At 46.8% G+C, this 14,711-nt stretch overlaps 1 protein-coding gene across 1 annotated transcript; it reads right to left on the bottom strand.

Annotated features, from left to right (window-relative positions):
• Positions 1–150: 150 nt before the first annotated feature.
• Positions 151–9,888, bottom strand: CRYBA1 (crystallin beta A1). The gene is made up of 6 exons (XM_031969279.1): positions 9,858–9,888; positions 6,194–6,258; positions 4,933–5,051; positions 1,975–2,116; positions 967–1,109; positions 151–301 (listed from the first exon to the last, which is right to left on the bottom strand). The coding sequence occupies exons 1-6, from the start codon at positions 9,886–9,888 to the stop codon at positions 154–156; spliced, it is 648 nt and encodes a 215-aa protein (XP_031825139.1). The 3' UTR covers positions 151–153.
• Positions 9,889–14,711: the final 4,823 nt, after the last annotated feature.

The following is a 14,711-nucleotide window of genomic DNA, read 5'->3' as shown; positions in this document are numbered from 1 at the left end:
TGACATTTATTGAGAATTTTTAGCAGTTCACAATCAAAAGTGATGGCTTATGAGCAGTACAATGAAACCCATTAATTCTTTTCAAAGCAAGTAATAGAATGGTTTTAGATTACTAAACCAGATTACTGGTAGCTTCCCTCGGTTCAGGGAACCTTACTGCTGGATGCGGCGCATTGACTGAATCTGGGAAGTCTGGGCGTGAGAGCCCCATTCTCTCCAATGCTTATAGTCTCCTCCATGGTGATCACACTCCAAGATATACTGGTACCCACGGTATCCAGGATATTGGTAGCAGACCCATCTGGAAAAACCCAAATAGTCACCTTATTACTGAAATGGAAGGAAAGCCAGATCTTTCTTGGAGACTCAACTAGAAATCCTACTAGAACCCAAGCTAAGAAATGTAGTTGATTTTGTGAAACATTAATTCACAGATGTCCTGAAGTCCGATCTCACCCCAGAATGCTTTGGTATCCCCTCTTCCTATATATCAGAAAAGTACTTGCTGTACTTGGACTAGAACATGAATGAGGAACTACATGATTGCTTATATGATATAAGAAAGGGAACTCAGAACCTCAAAAGCCCCATTAATAGGTTAAAAATTAAAGGCATTTTTAGGCAGCTTTAGTGCTAAAATGGTGAGTAAGTGTAATATGACTCCATGAAGACATTTCTGTGAGCAATGCTCACAGGATTTGAGTTGCAAAAAAAGCTTCAGGGATCATCTTGTTTAACCTCCCCATTTTGCCAATTTAGGAAACTGGCCCATGGAGCTAAAGGGAGTTGTCATGCAGATCCTAAATGGCAAGACTGGGATTTGAATCGAGGTCGTCTGGCTTCCGGTCCAATACTCTCCAAATACACATAAAGATTCCCCATCGTAAATGATAAAAATTAGTTAAAAAAGAAACAGTCACTCATGGGTGTGAGTCCACTGAGGCCTGAATCCCGTTTCTCACTTACGCTCCACACTGTATCTTCATGGAGCCAACTTCATTGTTGCACCAGCCCATGGCCTGCAAGGAGGGGTAGTCATCGCATATCTCCCACTGGCGGCCAATAAAGTTTTCTTTCTCAAAGATCATGATCTTGGATTCCTTATGGTTCTGTAATCCAAGAACAAGAGAATCTGCGAGTTGCTCTAAAACTAGAATTGTTTTCAATTCTTTGTAAAAACTATCTTTTAAATTAGTTGAAATAAAAGACCAGATTAGCCTTTACTTGCTTAGTATTTTGGGACTGGAGAGGGCTTCATAGATCCTTATATGATTTATTTTTTGATGCTCTAGACCTCTGGTTCCACCAGAGAAAGGAACTCGTGGTATGATTCAGGGGAGGTACTGAGAAATTGTGGATTATTCCTGGTCACAGCCAGAAGCAGGATTTGAATTTGAGTTTTTCTTAGGCCAAGGCAATTCCTCTACTCATGACACCACATTGCCTTTTAAATGAATCAGAGAGTTTATTCAGAATGAGAATCCTTTCAAAGGTAGGAAGCCCTTTTACCACACCCTATGGCCGCCCAGCCTGCCTTGTCTATTCTGGTAACAGAGTCCACACCTTTAGAAAACAGCCTGTTCTGTTGTGGGACAACTCTTAGTGCTCAGAAAGTTAAGGAAATGTTAGGGGTCAAAACAGGCCTGGGCAGAGAATGAGGCACATCCTGACCGACTTCAATCACTCGGCCTGTTTTTGCAACAAGCAAGATGGTACCCAAAGATAGCAAAGGGAATAATTTGTCCGAGGAACATCCTCTTTGCCTTACCACACGGTGGGCTCAGCTGCCAGCCATCTGTTCTGAAGTGTTTAAGGTGAAAAAGTAACCCGGTTGGGTGGCATTTCATACCTAGGTCACCCTTACCTGCCACTAGAACAGGGACAAATGAGAGCACTGTCCTGGAGGAGAAGGAGCCTCCCCAACTCTTCCCCTGGCAACCTCCACACTCGTACCATGATCTTCAAGCTACTCACCGCGGAGCAGATTGGGCGAAAGGACATGAGACGCTCAACGTGGTAGGCGTTGCTCCCGCTCCAGGCTTCCCAGCGTGGGTATTCTCCCCTCTCCAGGACAAACTGCTGCCCACAGAAGCTTGTGTGTTCATAACCCACCCATCTGTGGAGAGGCAAGTCAAGTCAGAGCCCAGTCAGGTATTAAAAAAAGATGAAAAGAGATTGACTGCTCCATGGATCTCCAGGATGCAGCAGCCATAGGATCTTATCTCATGGAACAAGAAATAGTCATAATGCACATTTTTACAATTTACATGATTTCATCTAAGAGACAGCTTTGCCATGATGGCACCGGGCACCCAAATGGGGAAAGGGTGATTGAGAGAATTTCTGGTTTATTTGTTGTTTGGGTAACTTACTGGACTCCAATGAAATGCTTAAGAGTTTCTTGAAAAACTGGTCTTCCCCTGATCAAAACTCAAATCATAGATTTAGATGTGGAAGAGTTCATCTTAGTCTAGATGACTAAGTCTTAGACTTAGAGATCATCTAGTCTAATCTGATTTTTTAAATAGATAAACTGAGTCCCTGAAATGTATTACTTAAGACCACATATCTGATAGGTTTGTCCAACTTTTTGTGATCCTATTTTGGGAGGATTTTCTTGGCAAAGATTCTGGAGAAGTTTGCTACTTTCTTCTCCAATTCATTTAACAGATGAGGAAACTGAGGCAAATAGGGTTAAATGACTTGCCCAGAGTCACACAGTAAGTGTCTGAGGCCGGATTTGAACTCAGGGAGAACTCGGGGAGCACTCTATCCATTATGGCGTCCCCTTGTCACCCGGAGCTGGGATTTAAACTTGCCTCGGACAAAATTGAAAGTTCTTTCTGCTATTTCAGTCACCTAAGAGACCCTCCAGGACCCCAAGAACGCTCTGACTTGAGAACCTACCTTGTTTTTCCCTCTTCCAGTTCCACAATCTGGCGGCTTTGTCTTTGACCGCTCCATCACCCTCCCTGCCCTTTAACTAGCTGCAATACAGAGGGATCACAGCCTTTGCCTGAAGAACCAAGGGAAATTCTAGGTGTCATCCAGTTCCTTGGATCACCCAAATCCAGAGTCCTGGAGTAAAATTCCAAGAGTTCTGGGCTCTTCTCCACTCAGCTGGTGACTTAAGCTCCACTTAGGTGACACAAGGGATAGAGCCCAGGGTCTGGAGGGAGGAAGCTTTCAGTGATATTTGAGTTTTTAATACTAATCTGGGCAAGTCACAACTGCCTTCCTCAATTTCTTCATCTGCAAAATGGGGATAATAACAGCCTCTACCGGCAGGGGTTGTTGTGAGGATGAAATAAAATACCTGTAAAGCACCTAGCCCAGCCTGGCACATGTAAGTGCTAAAAGTGTTCATTATGATTAGTTGACCCACTCTCTAGCTCTTCCCTCTACACTCCCTCCTGCTCTCCTTCTGGCATCCGTCAGTAAGCCAGTCACTGTCTCCCCTGCTGTCAGTCTTTCAAGTGGGATGACAAAGTGGGCCGTGACTTTTATCCACCTGTGAGGAGACAGCACAGGAGAAAAGGGCCAGTTTCTGGTCGGAACACAAAGGCTGACCATCCACAAGGGGGCCCTGAAAGACCGGGAGTTTCGTGTGGAGAGTCGGGAACCCTCCAGCTTTCTGTGACCTGGGCAGCGAGCGGGAGCTCTCTGAGCCCAAGAGGACAGGGAGGTCTCTGGCTGCCAGTCTCAACAGCAGCGGCCACTGACCCAGGCACCTGTGGCCAGCCACGCCCTGCCCTGCTGTCCTGGGTCCCCAGGAGCTAGGGCACACATAGTGTCCCACCCCCAAGCCACCCCAGTGAGGCTGGATTAACGGGAGAACTTCCAGGGGGAAAAATCTGCCTTTGCAAAGTGGTCTCTCAAATAGGGTGCAAAAAGAAGAATCAGCTTTCGAATCCTACCACAGACACTTCAGCAAATATGAGGCCCTAAGACCCTGGATCTAAAAAGAGACTCAGTTTTCTCCTTTATAAAACGGGCACAATAATAGCACCTACCTTCCAGGGTGTTGTGAAGATCAAATGAGTATACACACGTAAGCACCTATAGTTCTTTGCAGATGTTAAAATGCTAGTTATTGTTATTATCATCCAATCTGGGAGAGAGTAAGGGACTTTCTATGCCAGCACAAAACTAGGAATGATCTGAGGCAGAGAACTCGGGGGGGCCATCACCTCCTACCAAGGATGGGGCTTTGCAAAAAGCCCACAACTGTATCAGGAGAGGCAGAGAACTTGGGGGGCCATCACCTCCTACCAAGGATGGGGCTTTGCAAAAAGCCCACAACTGTATTAGGCCCCTCAGGTATCGAAGAGCCTCACCTGTGGGGTAAAAGGTGGAAGGAGAGGAAAAGGAACTGAAGGATGACTGTGTAATGGGACAGCTCCGGTGGCAGTGATCTGGTTGTTCTGTCCTCACCTTTCTGTGGTACACTTGCTTCTTTAATCTCCCGGCATTATCAAGCCCATTTTCCCCACTTCCTCTCAGGGTTCTGGTGAAAAAATCTCTAATTCTGTGACTGGGTTTTTGCCCCAGCAAAATGGAACGTGACCTGTCTCTCACTTTGGAGAGAGGATCTCTAGGGGAGATAGGGAGGAAGGGAGAGGTGACAGAGAGAGGGGAGGAAGGAAAAAAGGAAGGAAGGGAGAGAGAGGAGGAAAGCAGGAAAAAGAAACAAGTATTTACTAACCACCCTCTCTGTGCCAGACATTGATTTCATCCTCGTAATAACCCTGGAAGAGAGGGGCTATCATGGAGCAACAGTGCCTATCCCAGGAGCGCCCAAGAGATGGGAAGCCCTTTCTCCCAAAGCCACTGGCCCTTCCCTCGCCCATCTTATTGTCCTGGGGATGGGCTGGCTCTGGGGACATCCAGAGGAGGTCTTTGGGTGGAATCACTGGGCTGCTGGATACTCACGCGCCACATTCCACCTTCAGGGAGCGAATGTTGTCAAAGCTGCACTCGGAGACGTTGGGGCAGGGGCCCGTGAACTCCACCCTCTTGCCCTGGAAGTTCTCCTGGTCATAGATGGTTACCTGAGACACAAAGAATCCAGGATGAGAAGGAAGACGTTTGTCAAGTGGGAAACTCAGATAAGGGGCTCTCTGCTAGCCCTGGTGCTCCCAGGCACCGGAAAGAAAGGTTTTTGTGTTTTTTTTTGGGGGGGGGTTAGCCCAAAGTAGTCCAGAAAGTTTTAGATTCCTTTATTTTATCTAGTGGGCTTTAATGATAAATAAGGACATCAGTCCTGGTGACCCCCAGAGGGAGTCATGTAACAGGTTCCTTGAGAGCCCTTGAGAGAAGGATTGAAAGTGGGGACTCTCAGGGACACCTGATCCAGAGGCAGCAAGGGCAGGCGCCAAGGAATGGAATGGAAGCAAAGGAGCAGGGACCCTGATTGGAGGGAGAGCTCTTTTAGAGGAGACAGCAGAGTCCCTTCCCCTGTCCGTGGCTCCACATCTCAGTCTCCCTTTGACAATATTTTCTTTTAAAGATAACTCCTCAATGGGGCAATATGTCCCAAATACTCCCAGGATCCCCCACCCTGCCCACAGCCTTTAGAATTTTATCTCCAAAAAAGCAGAGAATTCCTGAGTCTTGCCTCATATGTAGCCATGGGCTTTGGGCAGCCCCGCTAGGGGCAAGAAGCCAGCTAGCTTAAAGGCCTAAAGAATCATATTTTTAACATGACTTTCTTTTTTTAAATTAAAGCTTTTTATTTACAAAACACATGCATGGGTAATCTTTCAATATTGACCCTTGCGAAGCCTTTTGTTCCAAATTTTCCCCTCCTTCCCCCCTTCCCCTCCCAGATGGCAGGCAGTCCAACACATTAACATGACTTTCTAAAACATTTCCTTTCTTGAATGCCAGGGAATCCCACTCTCCTTGCCATGGAGGTATTTATTTTGTTATAAATCAACTGCTTTGGGTTTTGCTGAAGGTCCAAAGCTTCTGGTGGATGGCACAGTCTCACCATTAAGTCCTTGCTTTTCTGCACCGCTGTGGCTAGCCAACTTCTATCAACTGCAACTGCCTGGCAGAATTCACCAGTTAACTCTGGGCCACGCCACCTGCCCTGGGACTCTCTCCCAGCCTCTGAGACCCCGCCTCCCCTCATTTCCTTTCCCCACAGTGAACAGAAATCCATTCCCTGGTTTTCCATCCCCAGGCTTACCTTCCAAGGCCCTAGAGGCCCAGGTAGAGGGTTTGTCTGAGCCATCCTATTAGCTGGCACTGTTTCTGCAAGAGAAAGCAAAAGTCACTTCTGGGGTCCTGCTTGAGACAAATGAGGCTCCTGTCTTGCAAGCCCAGAGCTCCATCCCTGATTCACACATGACTCTCTTTCTCCAGGAGGAGGAGAGGAAAAATTGCTATGAGCTAACAGACAGAATTCTTACAATGACATTTGCGGCCTCAGTTGAAACTAAAGAATCCAGAAATGCAAGATGAAGACCCAGGAGCTCTGATCCAACCCAGTAATCTTATGGATGAAGGGACTCGGCGATCAGTGGCAGTGCTGGGATGAGAACCCAGTGCCCTGTACGCTGCAGACAGTGAGCCAAGCAGGAAGAGTGCTGGACTTGGTATCAGGAAGAACCTGGATTCAAATCCTACCTCCAACATGTTGCCTCTCTGAGCCTCAGTTTCCTCCATCGAGAGCATGAAGATAATAATAACATTAAGTACCTATGTCACAAGGTTGTTGGAAGGCTCATATGGGGCGGCATTTGTACAATGGGTGGGATAGTCTTGGTTCTTTAAAAGTTCTTTAAAAACCTGGGTTTGAATCCTGTTTTTCCAACAATTAACACCTATGTGATCTGAGTCATCTTGTGTCCTTTGGCCTCTGCAGAAGGAAGGAAATGGACTAAATGGCCTCTGGGAGTGGGCCTCCACTCTGAACTGACTTTATGAGCCTGCTTCAATATTTAACGAGCTGTACAATACGGGAACACTGTTCCATCTTCCTGGGTCCCAGCTTCTTCATTTATAAAATGAAGGGGTTGAATTAAAAAGGAGCTACATGGACAGATCCAGCCTGTCTTAGCTGGTGGAAACATCTTCTTAATCCATTTGTAAATCAGCGATTCTCAGGAAGGGCCTCCTTAGTCGGGAGGAGGAAAGGTAGATGAGAGGAGGTCCCCGATCTTTAGCCTCAAAATTCTAGGAAAGTAGACAGGGCTTGGTTTTCTAAGTCAGGGGAAGCTGGTTATTGGGCTCAGGACACATCAGTCATCTTTGCATTTTCCCCAAGGAGCCATTTCCAAATCCATTTGAAAGAAATAGGCTCAGACACTTACTAGCTGTGGGATCCTGGTCAAGTCACTTAATCCCAATTGTGGAAGGAAGGAAAGAAAAAAGGAAGAAAGGAAGGAAAGAAGGAAGAAAAAAGAAAGCAGGAAAGAAAGAAAGAAAGAAAGAAAGCAGGAAAGGAAGAAAAAAGAAAGAGAAGAGGTTGTAAGTAGGAGACCCAATTATGAATTGCTTTATAGATTTATAGTTGCAAGGGAAACTGAAGGTCACTGAGTGTACCTCCCTTCCCTTCATTTTACAGATGAAGAATCTGTGGCTGAAAAATTAAGTGACTTGCTCAGGGTGAAATGGGTCCAAGATCATATAGATAGGAAGTAGTACAGCTAGGATTCAAACCTAGTCCTGGCCCTCAGACTCATGGAAGACACCTCGGAGATCTTCTAGCTCGCCCCCTCATTTTAGAAATGAGTCTCAGAGCCGCCAAGTAGACCCGTCCAAGATCATGCAAATGGAACATGGCAGAGCTTGGATTCAAACCTGGGTCCTCAAACTTCAAATCCCCTGCTTTCTATTACAGGGTAGTCAGCCTAGGACCAGAGGATCATGGAATGAGTCCATCTAATACAATCCTCACCCCCTTACCTTTTTACAGGTAACTGAAGTTCACAAATGTCAAATGACTAGAGCACAGTCACTGCTAATAGGTATCAGATCTTTCTGACTCACCTCCCACTTTCTTCCCTCCCAGGGAGTAAATAAGTAAATAATACAGAAGTAGAACGGCTGACCCACAAGCTCTACAAGCTTGCTGATGCAGTGACTCTGTTCCCTTGCATGACGCCCCTATCTCCCATTTCTCTCTTTGCCCTGGCTGTTCCCCCATCCCTGGAGTGCTCCCCCTCCTCATCTCTGCTTTTCCCCTCCCTTTCCTGAGCCCTCACTGCTGGGCCCTTCCTCTGAATCACCTTCAGCTTCCTCTGCATACCCGTACAGTTATGTGGTTGGTCACCCTTGTGAACCCGTGGAAAGCAGGGACTGCTTTGACTTTCTTTGTACCCCCAGAGTTTAACACAATGCCTGGTATACAGTAGGTGCTTAATAAATGCTTGTTGAGTGAGCAGTAAGCAGTTTCAGCCCGGTAACACTAGAGTGAGAGCCAGGACAATCTTTTTGGGGGTATTTTCCCTTTGGGGGAAGTTTCCTGGTAAAGTTCACTCGGAAACTTTCCAGTACTGGCTTGACTGACCTGGGGATGAGCGAGAGGAAACCTTTCCACCCCAGGACCTGGAGCTGGCCAGGAGGAACCTGCCCAAGGGAGCTGACTCATTCCAGAGCCTGAAGCTGATCGGCTGAGGCAGCTGGAGGGGGGAGGGATCAGAAGGGAACTGAGCCAGCGGTCCTTCACTGGCCGACTCTGGGACTCTGTCCTGGGAAGCTTTATTTCCGGCCCCCCCTTGCTAGGATGGAGAGCGGCTTTAGGGCCGAGGCAGGGATTCAAAGGGGGTGAAGAATGCCGGCCGAGGGGCAGGGAACCCGACTTTTCCACCCAGCTCAGGCCCTCAGTGGCACTCTGGGCTTGGCCAGTTATAAGCGGCTAACTGGTGGCACAGCAGAGCAAGCGTTGGACCTGAGTTAAAATCTCCAGCTCTAGGATCTTGGGCAAGTCACTTAAATTCCGTCTGCCTCAGTTTCCCCAGACTTAATAACAGCAGCTACCTCCCAGGGTTATTGTAAACATCGACTAAAATAATAGTTATAAAATGCCTCGCATGCAGTGGGCACTACATAAATGCTATTAATAATAAGAACCAGCACATCTATAATGTTTCATGATTTTCAAAGGGCTTCCCCAAAATTGCTTCATTTAACCCTCAAAACAACCCGTTAAGGTAGGGCTTATTGGGGCAGCTAGGAGGTGCAGTGGATAGAGCACCAGCCCTGAAATCGGGAGGAGCTGAGTTCAAGTGTGATCTCAGACACTTAATACTTCCTAGCTGTGTGACCCTGGGCAAGTCCCTAAGCCACAATTGCCTCAGCCAAAAAAAAAAAAAAAAAAAAAAAAAAAAAAAAAAGTGAATGTTGAAGGTAGGGGTTATTAATTGTCCCCAATTTGCAGATTTGGAAACTGAGGCAGACAGGTTAAGTGACTTGCCTAGGGACATACAGCAAGTAAGCATATATAAATCCTAATCTTCCTGACACTAAGCTCAGCATCCTGTTGCCTCTGTTTTCTGTAAAATGAATGAGATTTCTTCCTGCTTTTTGGACAAAAAGTCCATGCTTCCAAGTCAAACCACATTTCCCGACAGCCCCCGGCAGAGGGGTAACTTCCCGACATTACCCCTCCGCTTCTTCCCCCAAACTTCTCAAACACCCCCTCCACTTTTCTGGATGGAGGATCCTTCTACCCCTGCAGGGTCGTAGTCCCTCTCTAGCTCTGCCTCCCTCTCCCAGGGGCTCTTGTGGCGCTGGGGACGCCAGGCCCAGCTCTCCCCCAGCAGCAGGTCCCTGCGGCCCGTCTCCTCCTCCCCACCGCCCGGGAGCCGGGCTGGGCCTGGGGGACAAGGCCGGCGGGCCCCACTCACCGAGCTCCCTCTGCACGGCCTGGGTCTCCATCTGGTACCAGGTTGGCCCGGAGCCGCCCTTTATATAACCCGTCCGCCTCTCGCTGTCAGCACAATGCTTTCTGTGCTAGATCTCTAGGTGATCCCGGGCTTTGCGAAGCTCAGGCCCCCCGGGCTGGGGCTGTCTGGGTTTTTGTTTAAAGGGATAGAAACATTCCTGGCCTCCCTGCCGTCTGTGGGCGCCGCTGTATGGGGGGTGGGGGTGGGGAGGGGGGGGTGGGGAGAGGGCCTCTGCCCTCTCCAGCCTCTCCCAGAATGCTGCTGGAGGAAAGACCCTTCGCTAGGGCAGGTAACTGAGCCTTCGCTTCAGAGGCCATGAGGGGAGACCTAGTGGCCCAGCTCGCTCCTCTTACCTAACTACAGCTTGGACCATCCTTAATGCCTGGTGACTCCTCAGAGCCTCTGCTCCGAGCTTCCCAGGAGCCCCTGGTCCCGTTTCTCCGAGCAGCTCCCTTGTTTGAGAGAAATATTCCTCCTTTCCGAAAGCTACTTCCCTCCCCATTCCTCCAAGCATCCAGGACCATCAGCTGTATCCCTCCCCATCCCCACCTCCCTCCCATTCCCTCCACTCACACTACTGAGCCCCAAGCAACTGGTTTTTGCCCTTTATTGAAGGACAAATTATTAAGGCAGCCTGTTAAAGGGTTGGGGCTGGCAATAATGAGACAAAACAGGAGCCCCTTCCCTGGGATGTTCTCGTGACCCCACTGGCTTCTCCCTTCCTCTTAGGGCTTTCCCGCCCAGCTCAGGGACGGATCTGGGGCTTGGCTGAGCATCTGGCCAGCGGCGCCCCGACTTTTCTGTGTGTATGGAGGAGAGGGAACGGAGACTCCCAAGGCTGGAGAAGTTCCGGAAGCCGGCCCGGCCTCCGGCCCCAGCATCCTTAGCTGTAATTGTCCATTACCCCAAGTAATAGGTGCTCAGCAAATGCTAAGTGGGACGGGTGGGAATAGGGCTGGGGATGTGGGGGTACGGCAAGTGGTCTCAGACCCGTGGGGGATGAAGGGGAGTTGCTGAAGGGGGGAAGGAGGGAAGTGATTCTCTCCATCAAGAAGCATTTGTTACCCTTGGATTGGTCACTAAAGTCCTCCAAACACTAGGATGCTGGCAATTGGCAAAGGAAGCCGTGTGTGTGTGTGTGTGTGTGTGTGTGTGTGTGTGTGTAGGGTGTGAGTCTCTGCCAATGTGGGTGGCCACCTCAGCAATTTCATATGGGTCACAATTCTCTCTTTCTGTCACCTTTTCTCTCTTTTCTTCCCCTTCCTTCTCTCTCTTGCTGTCTTTCTCTCACCCTCTTGTTCTCTTTCGCCTCCTCTCCCTTCTCTCTCTCTTCTCTCTCTCTGGTCTCCCAATCCCTCTCTCTTTTCTCGGTCGCGTCTCTTTCTCTCTCTCCGGTCCTAAGCTTGAGAATCCGAACAAAAATCAAACAGTCCCTGACCTCAGAAGAACCTTCTATTACCATAAACGCTGGTTGTTACAATAACATTTCTGAGCCAGAAGGGGTAGCTAGTCCAGTCCCATCACTATTTGGCTGAGGAAACTCAGACCCTCAGAATGGAAAAGACTTGTGGGAAATCACAAAGCAAGTGAGTGGTCCAAGCAGATCCAACCTAGACCTGGTGAATGGGCTCCCTTTTCCTGTTTTCCTCCCGACTCTTGTTTCAGGAGCTGGCCTTCTCTTCTCCCGGACCCTCCTGGTCGCATCCTGAGTCCTCTGCCCTTAGCTCTTCCAGCTTCCATGAAGGACCAACCAAATGCTGGTACTGGTTACAGTACCAGCCAAAAGTCCTTCCCCCTACTCAACAACTCCAAGAAAAGAATAACTTGCTTTATATTGTTTCTTAATATCACACACACACACACACACACACACACACACACACAATCTCTCCAATGAGACTGTAAGCTTCTTGAAGGCAGGCTATTGGAAAAGAGTCCAGTTTCAGTCTTGGCCCCAATCTAGCTCCCAGGCTTTGGATGAGTCCTCCCTCCATCCCTATCCCCTTCAGTGTCCAAATTTATCAATAATCAGATCATTGGAGCTCTCCTTTTATGTCACTGACCCTTTGGCCAACTGGTGAAGCCTGTGGATCTCTTTTCAAAATAGTGTTTCTAAATATACAAAATAAAATTAAGTTTGTATTAAAGGAAATCCAAGGTTAATGAAAACAACGATAGGATTTTCTCCCCATCCAAGGCCACAGATTCCAAGAAATCAGATCTTTGAGAAGGTCATTTCTCTGTGTCTTAATTGCTTTGTCTGTTAAATGAGGAGTTGGAATAGATCGGAGGTTTTTAATTTGGTGTCCACACACCCTTGAGGGTCAAAGCTTAGATTTTGGGCGCTCCCTAAATTTGTATAAGGAAAAAAATCATCTATATTTTCATTAACTTCTAACTGAAATTTCCCATGCCCTTCAGTTCTTTCAAAACATGATTCTGAGAAGGTGTCCACGGGCTCCACTGGGGGGTCCAGGATTCAAAAAAGGTCAAGAATCCCTGACCTACGTGATATCCCGAGATCCCTTCCTATTTTCTAGTCGATGAGATGCCAGGATGAGAGCAGAGACTGTCCCCACCAGGGATCTTCAGAGGAGAAAAATTGCCTGCATTTTGCCAGCCTACTTTATTTGTATTTTATGCACAATCAATGTTTTCATTTGGGGACTTGAAGTCACATGGGGTTGTTAATACAATAAAGACTGATGTAGTTTAAAATTTATTCAATGAAAAGAAAACAATCAGACATCATTGTGCCAACAATACACAAGTACTAGTTGAACTGGCCAGAAGCTGATCCCAGGGTCACCATTTCTCTCTCCCACCTCCCTCGTTCTCGGTAGAATTCAGAAGAGTTTCCAAAGGATTTCCACTTCTTAGGATGATTAAGGAGCTTTCTAGGGTTATTTGTTTCACTTACTATTCAAATACAACTCAGTATTTTTCCACCTACTGGGTCCTCCCATTCCCATAGTCACTCCCATTCCCATATTACCCTTCTTCCCTTGGTCTTGGGGTGATCCTGGAGAAATAAATAGATGCTCTTTTTTCTGTTCTTATTTAAAAAAAAGTTCCATCGGTATTTTGTTTAACATGAAAAGCAATGGCATGTAGCCAGATAAAGAGAGAGCGGAACCCAAAGGGAGGAAAACCTGAGTTCAAGTCCTGCTTTAACCCTGAAGTAAATTTCCCTTGTCTCAGTGCTCTAGGTCACCTCAAATGCAGTCTAGGGGCCAAGACCCTACCAGGTGGTCTGAGTGGTCAATACTATTTTTATAGTCAGACTAAGGTGTCATAGGCCAGCTGGTTGGTGCAGTGGATGGAGCACTGCCAGCCTCGAGTCAGGAAGTTCAAGTCCAGCCTCACACGTTTACTAGCTCTGTCACCTTGGGCAAGGCATATCACCTTGTTTGCCTCCATTTCCTCATCTATAAAATGAGCTGGAGAAAGTAATGGCAAACTGTTCCAGTATCTTTGCTAAAAAAAAAAAAAAAATTCCCCCAAAACCTAAGTAGGGTCCCGAAGAATGTAAATCAACACATACTATGTTTACTTCTTTTTTTTCTGTTTTTTTCCCCTCTCCCATAGTTTTTCTCTTTTGCTCTAATTTTTCTCTCCCAATATAATTCATAAAGCATTATGTATTTAAAAAGAAATAAAAACAAAACAGCAAAAAGATGTCTTAATGTCTAACATGATTAAGTATATGTAATAGCTGTAATCTATATAAACAAGCTTTTGAGGGAGGGGTATCTTCAATCATTTTTAAGTGTGTAAAGCAGACCTGTGACTAAAAAGTTTGAAAGCCATTGCCCCAAACATCTAAGACTATAAGTTTCAGAGAAGGTGATGACTTGCACTGAAGAGGAAGTTTCTTATATATATATATAGCTTTTTATTTACAAGTTATATGCCTGGGTAATTTTTCAGCATTGACAATTACAAATCCTTTTGTTCCAATTTTCCCCCCTTCCCCCCACCCCCTCTCCCATGGCAGGTTGACCAATACATGTTAAATATGTTAAAGTATAAGTTAAATACAATATATGTATACATGTCCATACAGTTATTTTGTTGTACAAAAAGAACCAGACTTTGAAATAGTGTACAATTAGGCTGTAAGGGAAATTAAAAATGCAGGTGGACAAAAATAGAGGGATTGGGAATTCTATGTAGTGGTTCATAGTCATCTCCCAGAGTTCTTGAGGAAGTTTCTTTATGGGGTATTCCCTATAACAAGGAAATCACGGTTCGGCCCTATGTCTGGCAGTCATTACTTCCCAATGAATTTCTCTCCCTTCCCTCAGCCCTTCCCTGTAGCAGAGAAATTTAAGTAAAGCAAAATCAAATCAATACATTGCTCATATCTGAGAGTGTATGCTATATTCTTCTCCCGTAAACCCCCACCTCTCTGACGAGAAGGTACACTCTAAAGTCAGTGATGTAGGTTCTTCTAAGGAGGTCAGCCTAGGCTGCCCTGTGGGTATCTGAGAAGGCTTTGGGACTCCCTGGATGGTAGAATTACAACCAGAAGGGAACTTATAAGTAGATTCGTCCCCCTCTTTTTACAGATAAGGAAACGGGTTGTCGGATTCTGAGGCAGAACTGAAACTCAGGTCTTCCTGATTCCAAACCCCAAGCTCTAACATTGTACCACCGAGTTACTCACCCCACTAAGCCCAACCTGGCTATTCCCTCTTTGGGGCAGGAGAAAGAGCTTTAGCTCCACTGGCCCAGAAATAGGATGTAGAAGCAGAAGCAGAAATGGCTTGTGTTCAAGTGGGCAGGGAGTGCTGTGAGGATAGTGACTGGGGA

The sequence above is a fragment of the Sarcophilus harrisii genome, chromosome 4 (assembly GCF_902635505.1).
Source record: "Sarcophilus harrisii chromosome 4, mSarHar1.11, whole genome shotgun sequence".
In the NCBI taxonomy this organism is placed as follows: Eukaryota; Metazoa; Chordata; class Mammalia; order Dasyuromorphia; family Dasyuridae; genus Sarcophilus; species Sarcophilus harrisii.
The sequence above is the reverse complement of the archived record's forward strand: the minus strand, read 5'-3'. Positions and strand labels throughout refer to the sequence as shown.

Excerpts from the sequence above, each read along its gene's own strand:
- CRYBA1 (XM_031969279.1), bottom strand. The coding sequence starts at position 9,888 with ATGGAGACCCAGGCCGTGCAGAGGGAGCTCG. Across the intron at positions 5,052-6,193 it reads GGCCTCTAGGGCCTTGGAAG|GTAACCATCTATGACCAGGA; the intron begins GTAAGCCTGGGG and ends TTTGTGTCTCAG. Across the intron at positions 2,117-4,932 it reads CTGAAGGTGGAATGTGGCGC|ATGGGTGGGTTATGAACACA; the intron begins GTGAGTATCCAG and ends GCCTCTCCACAG.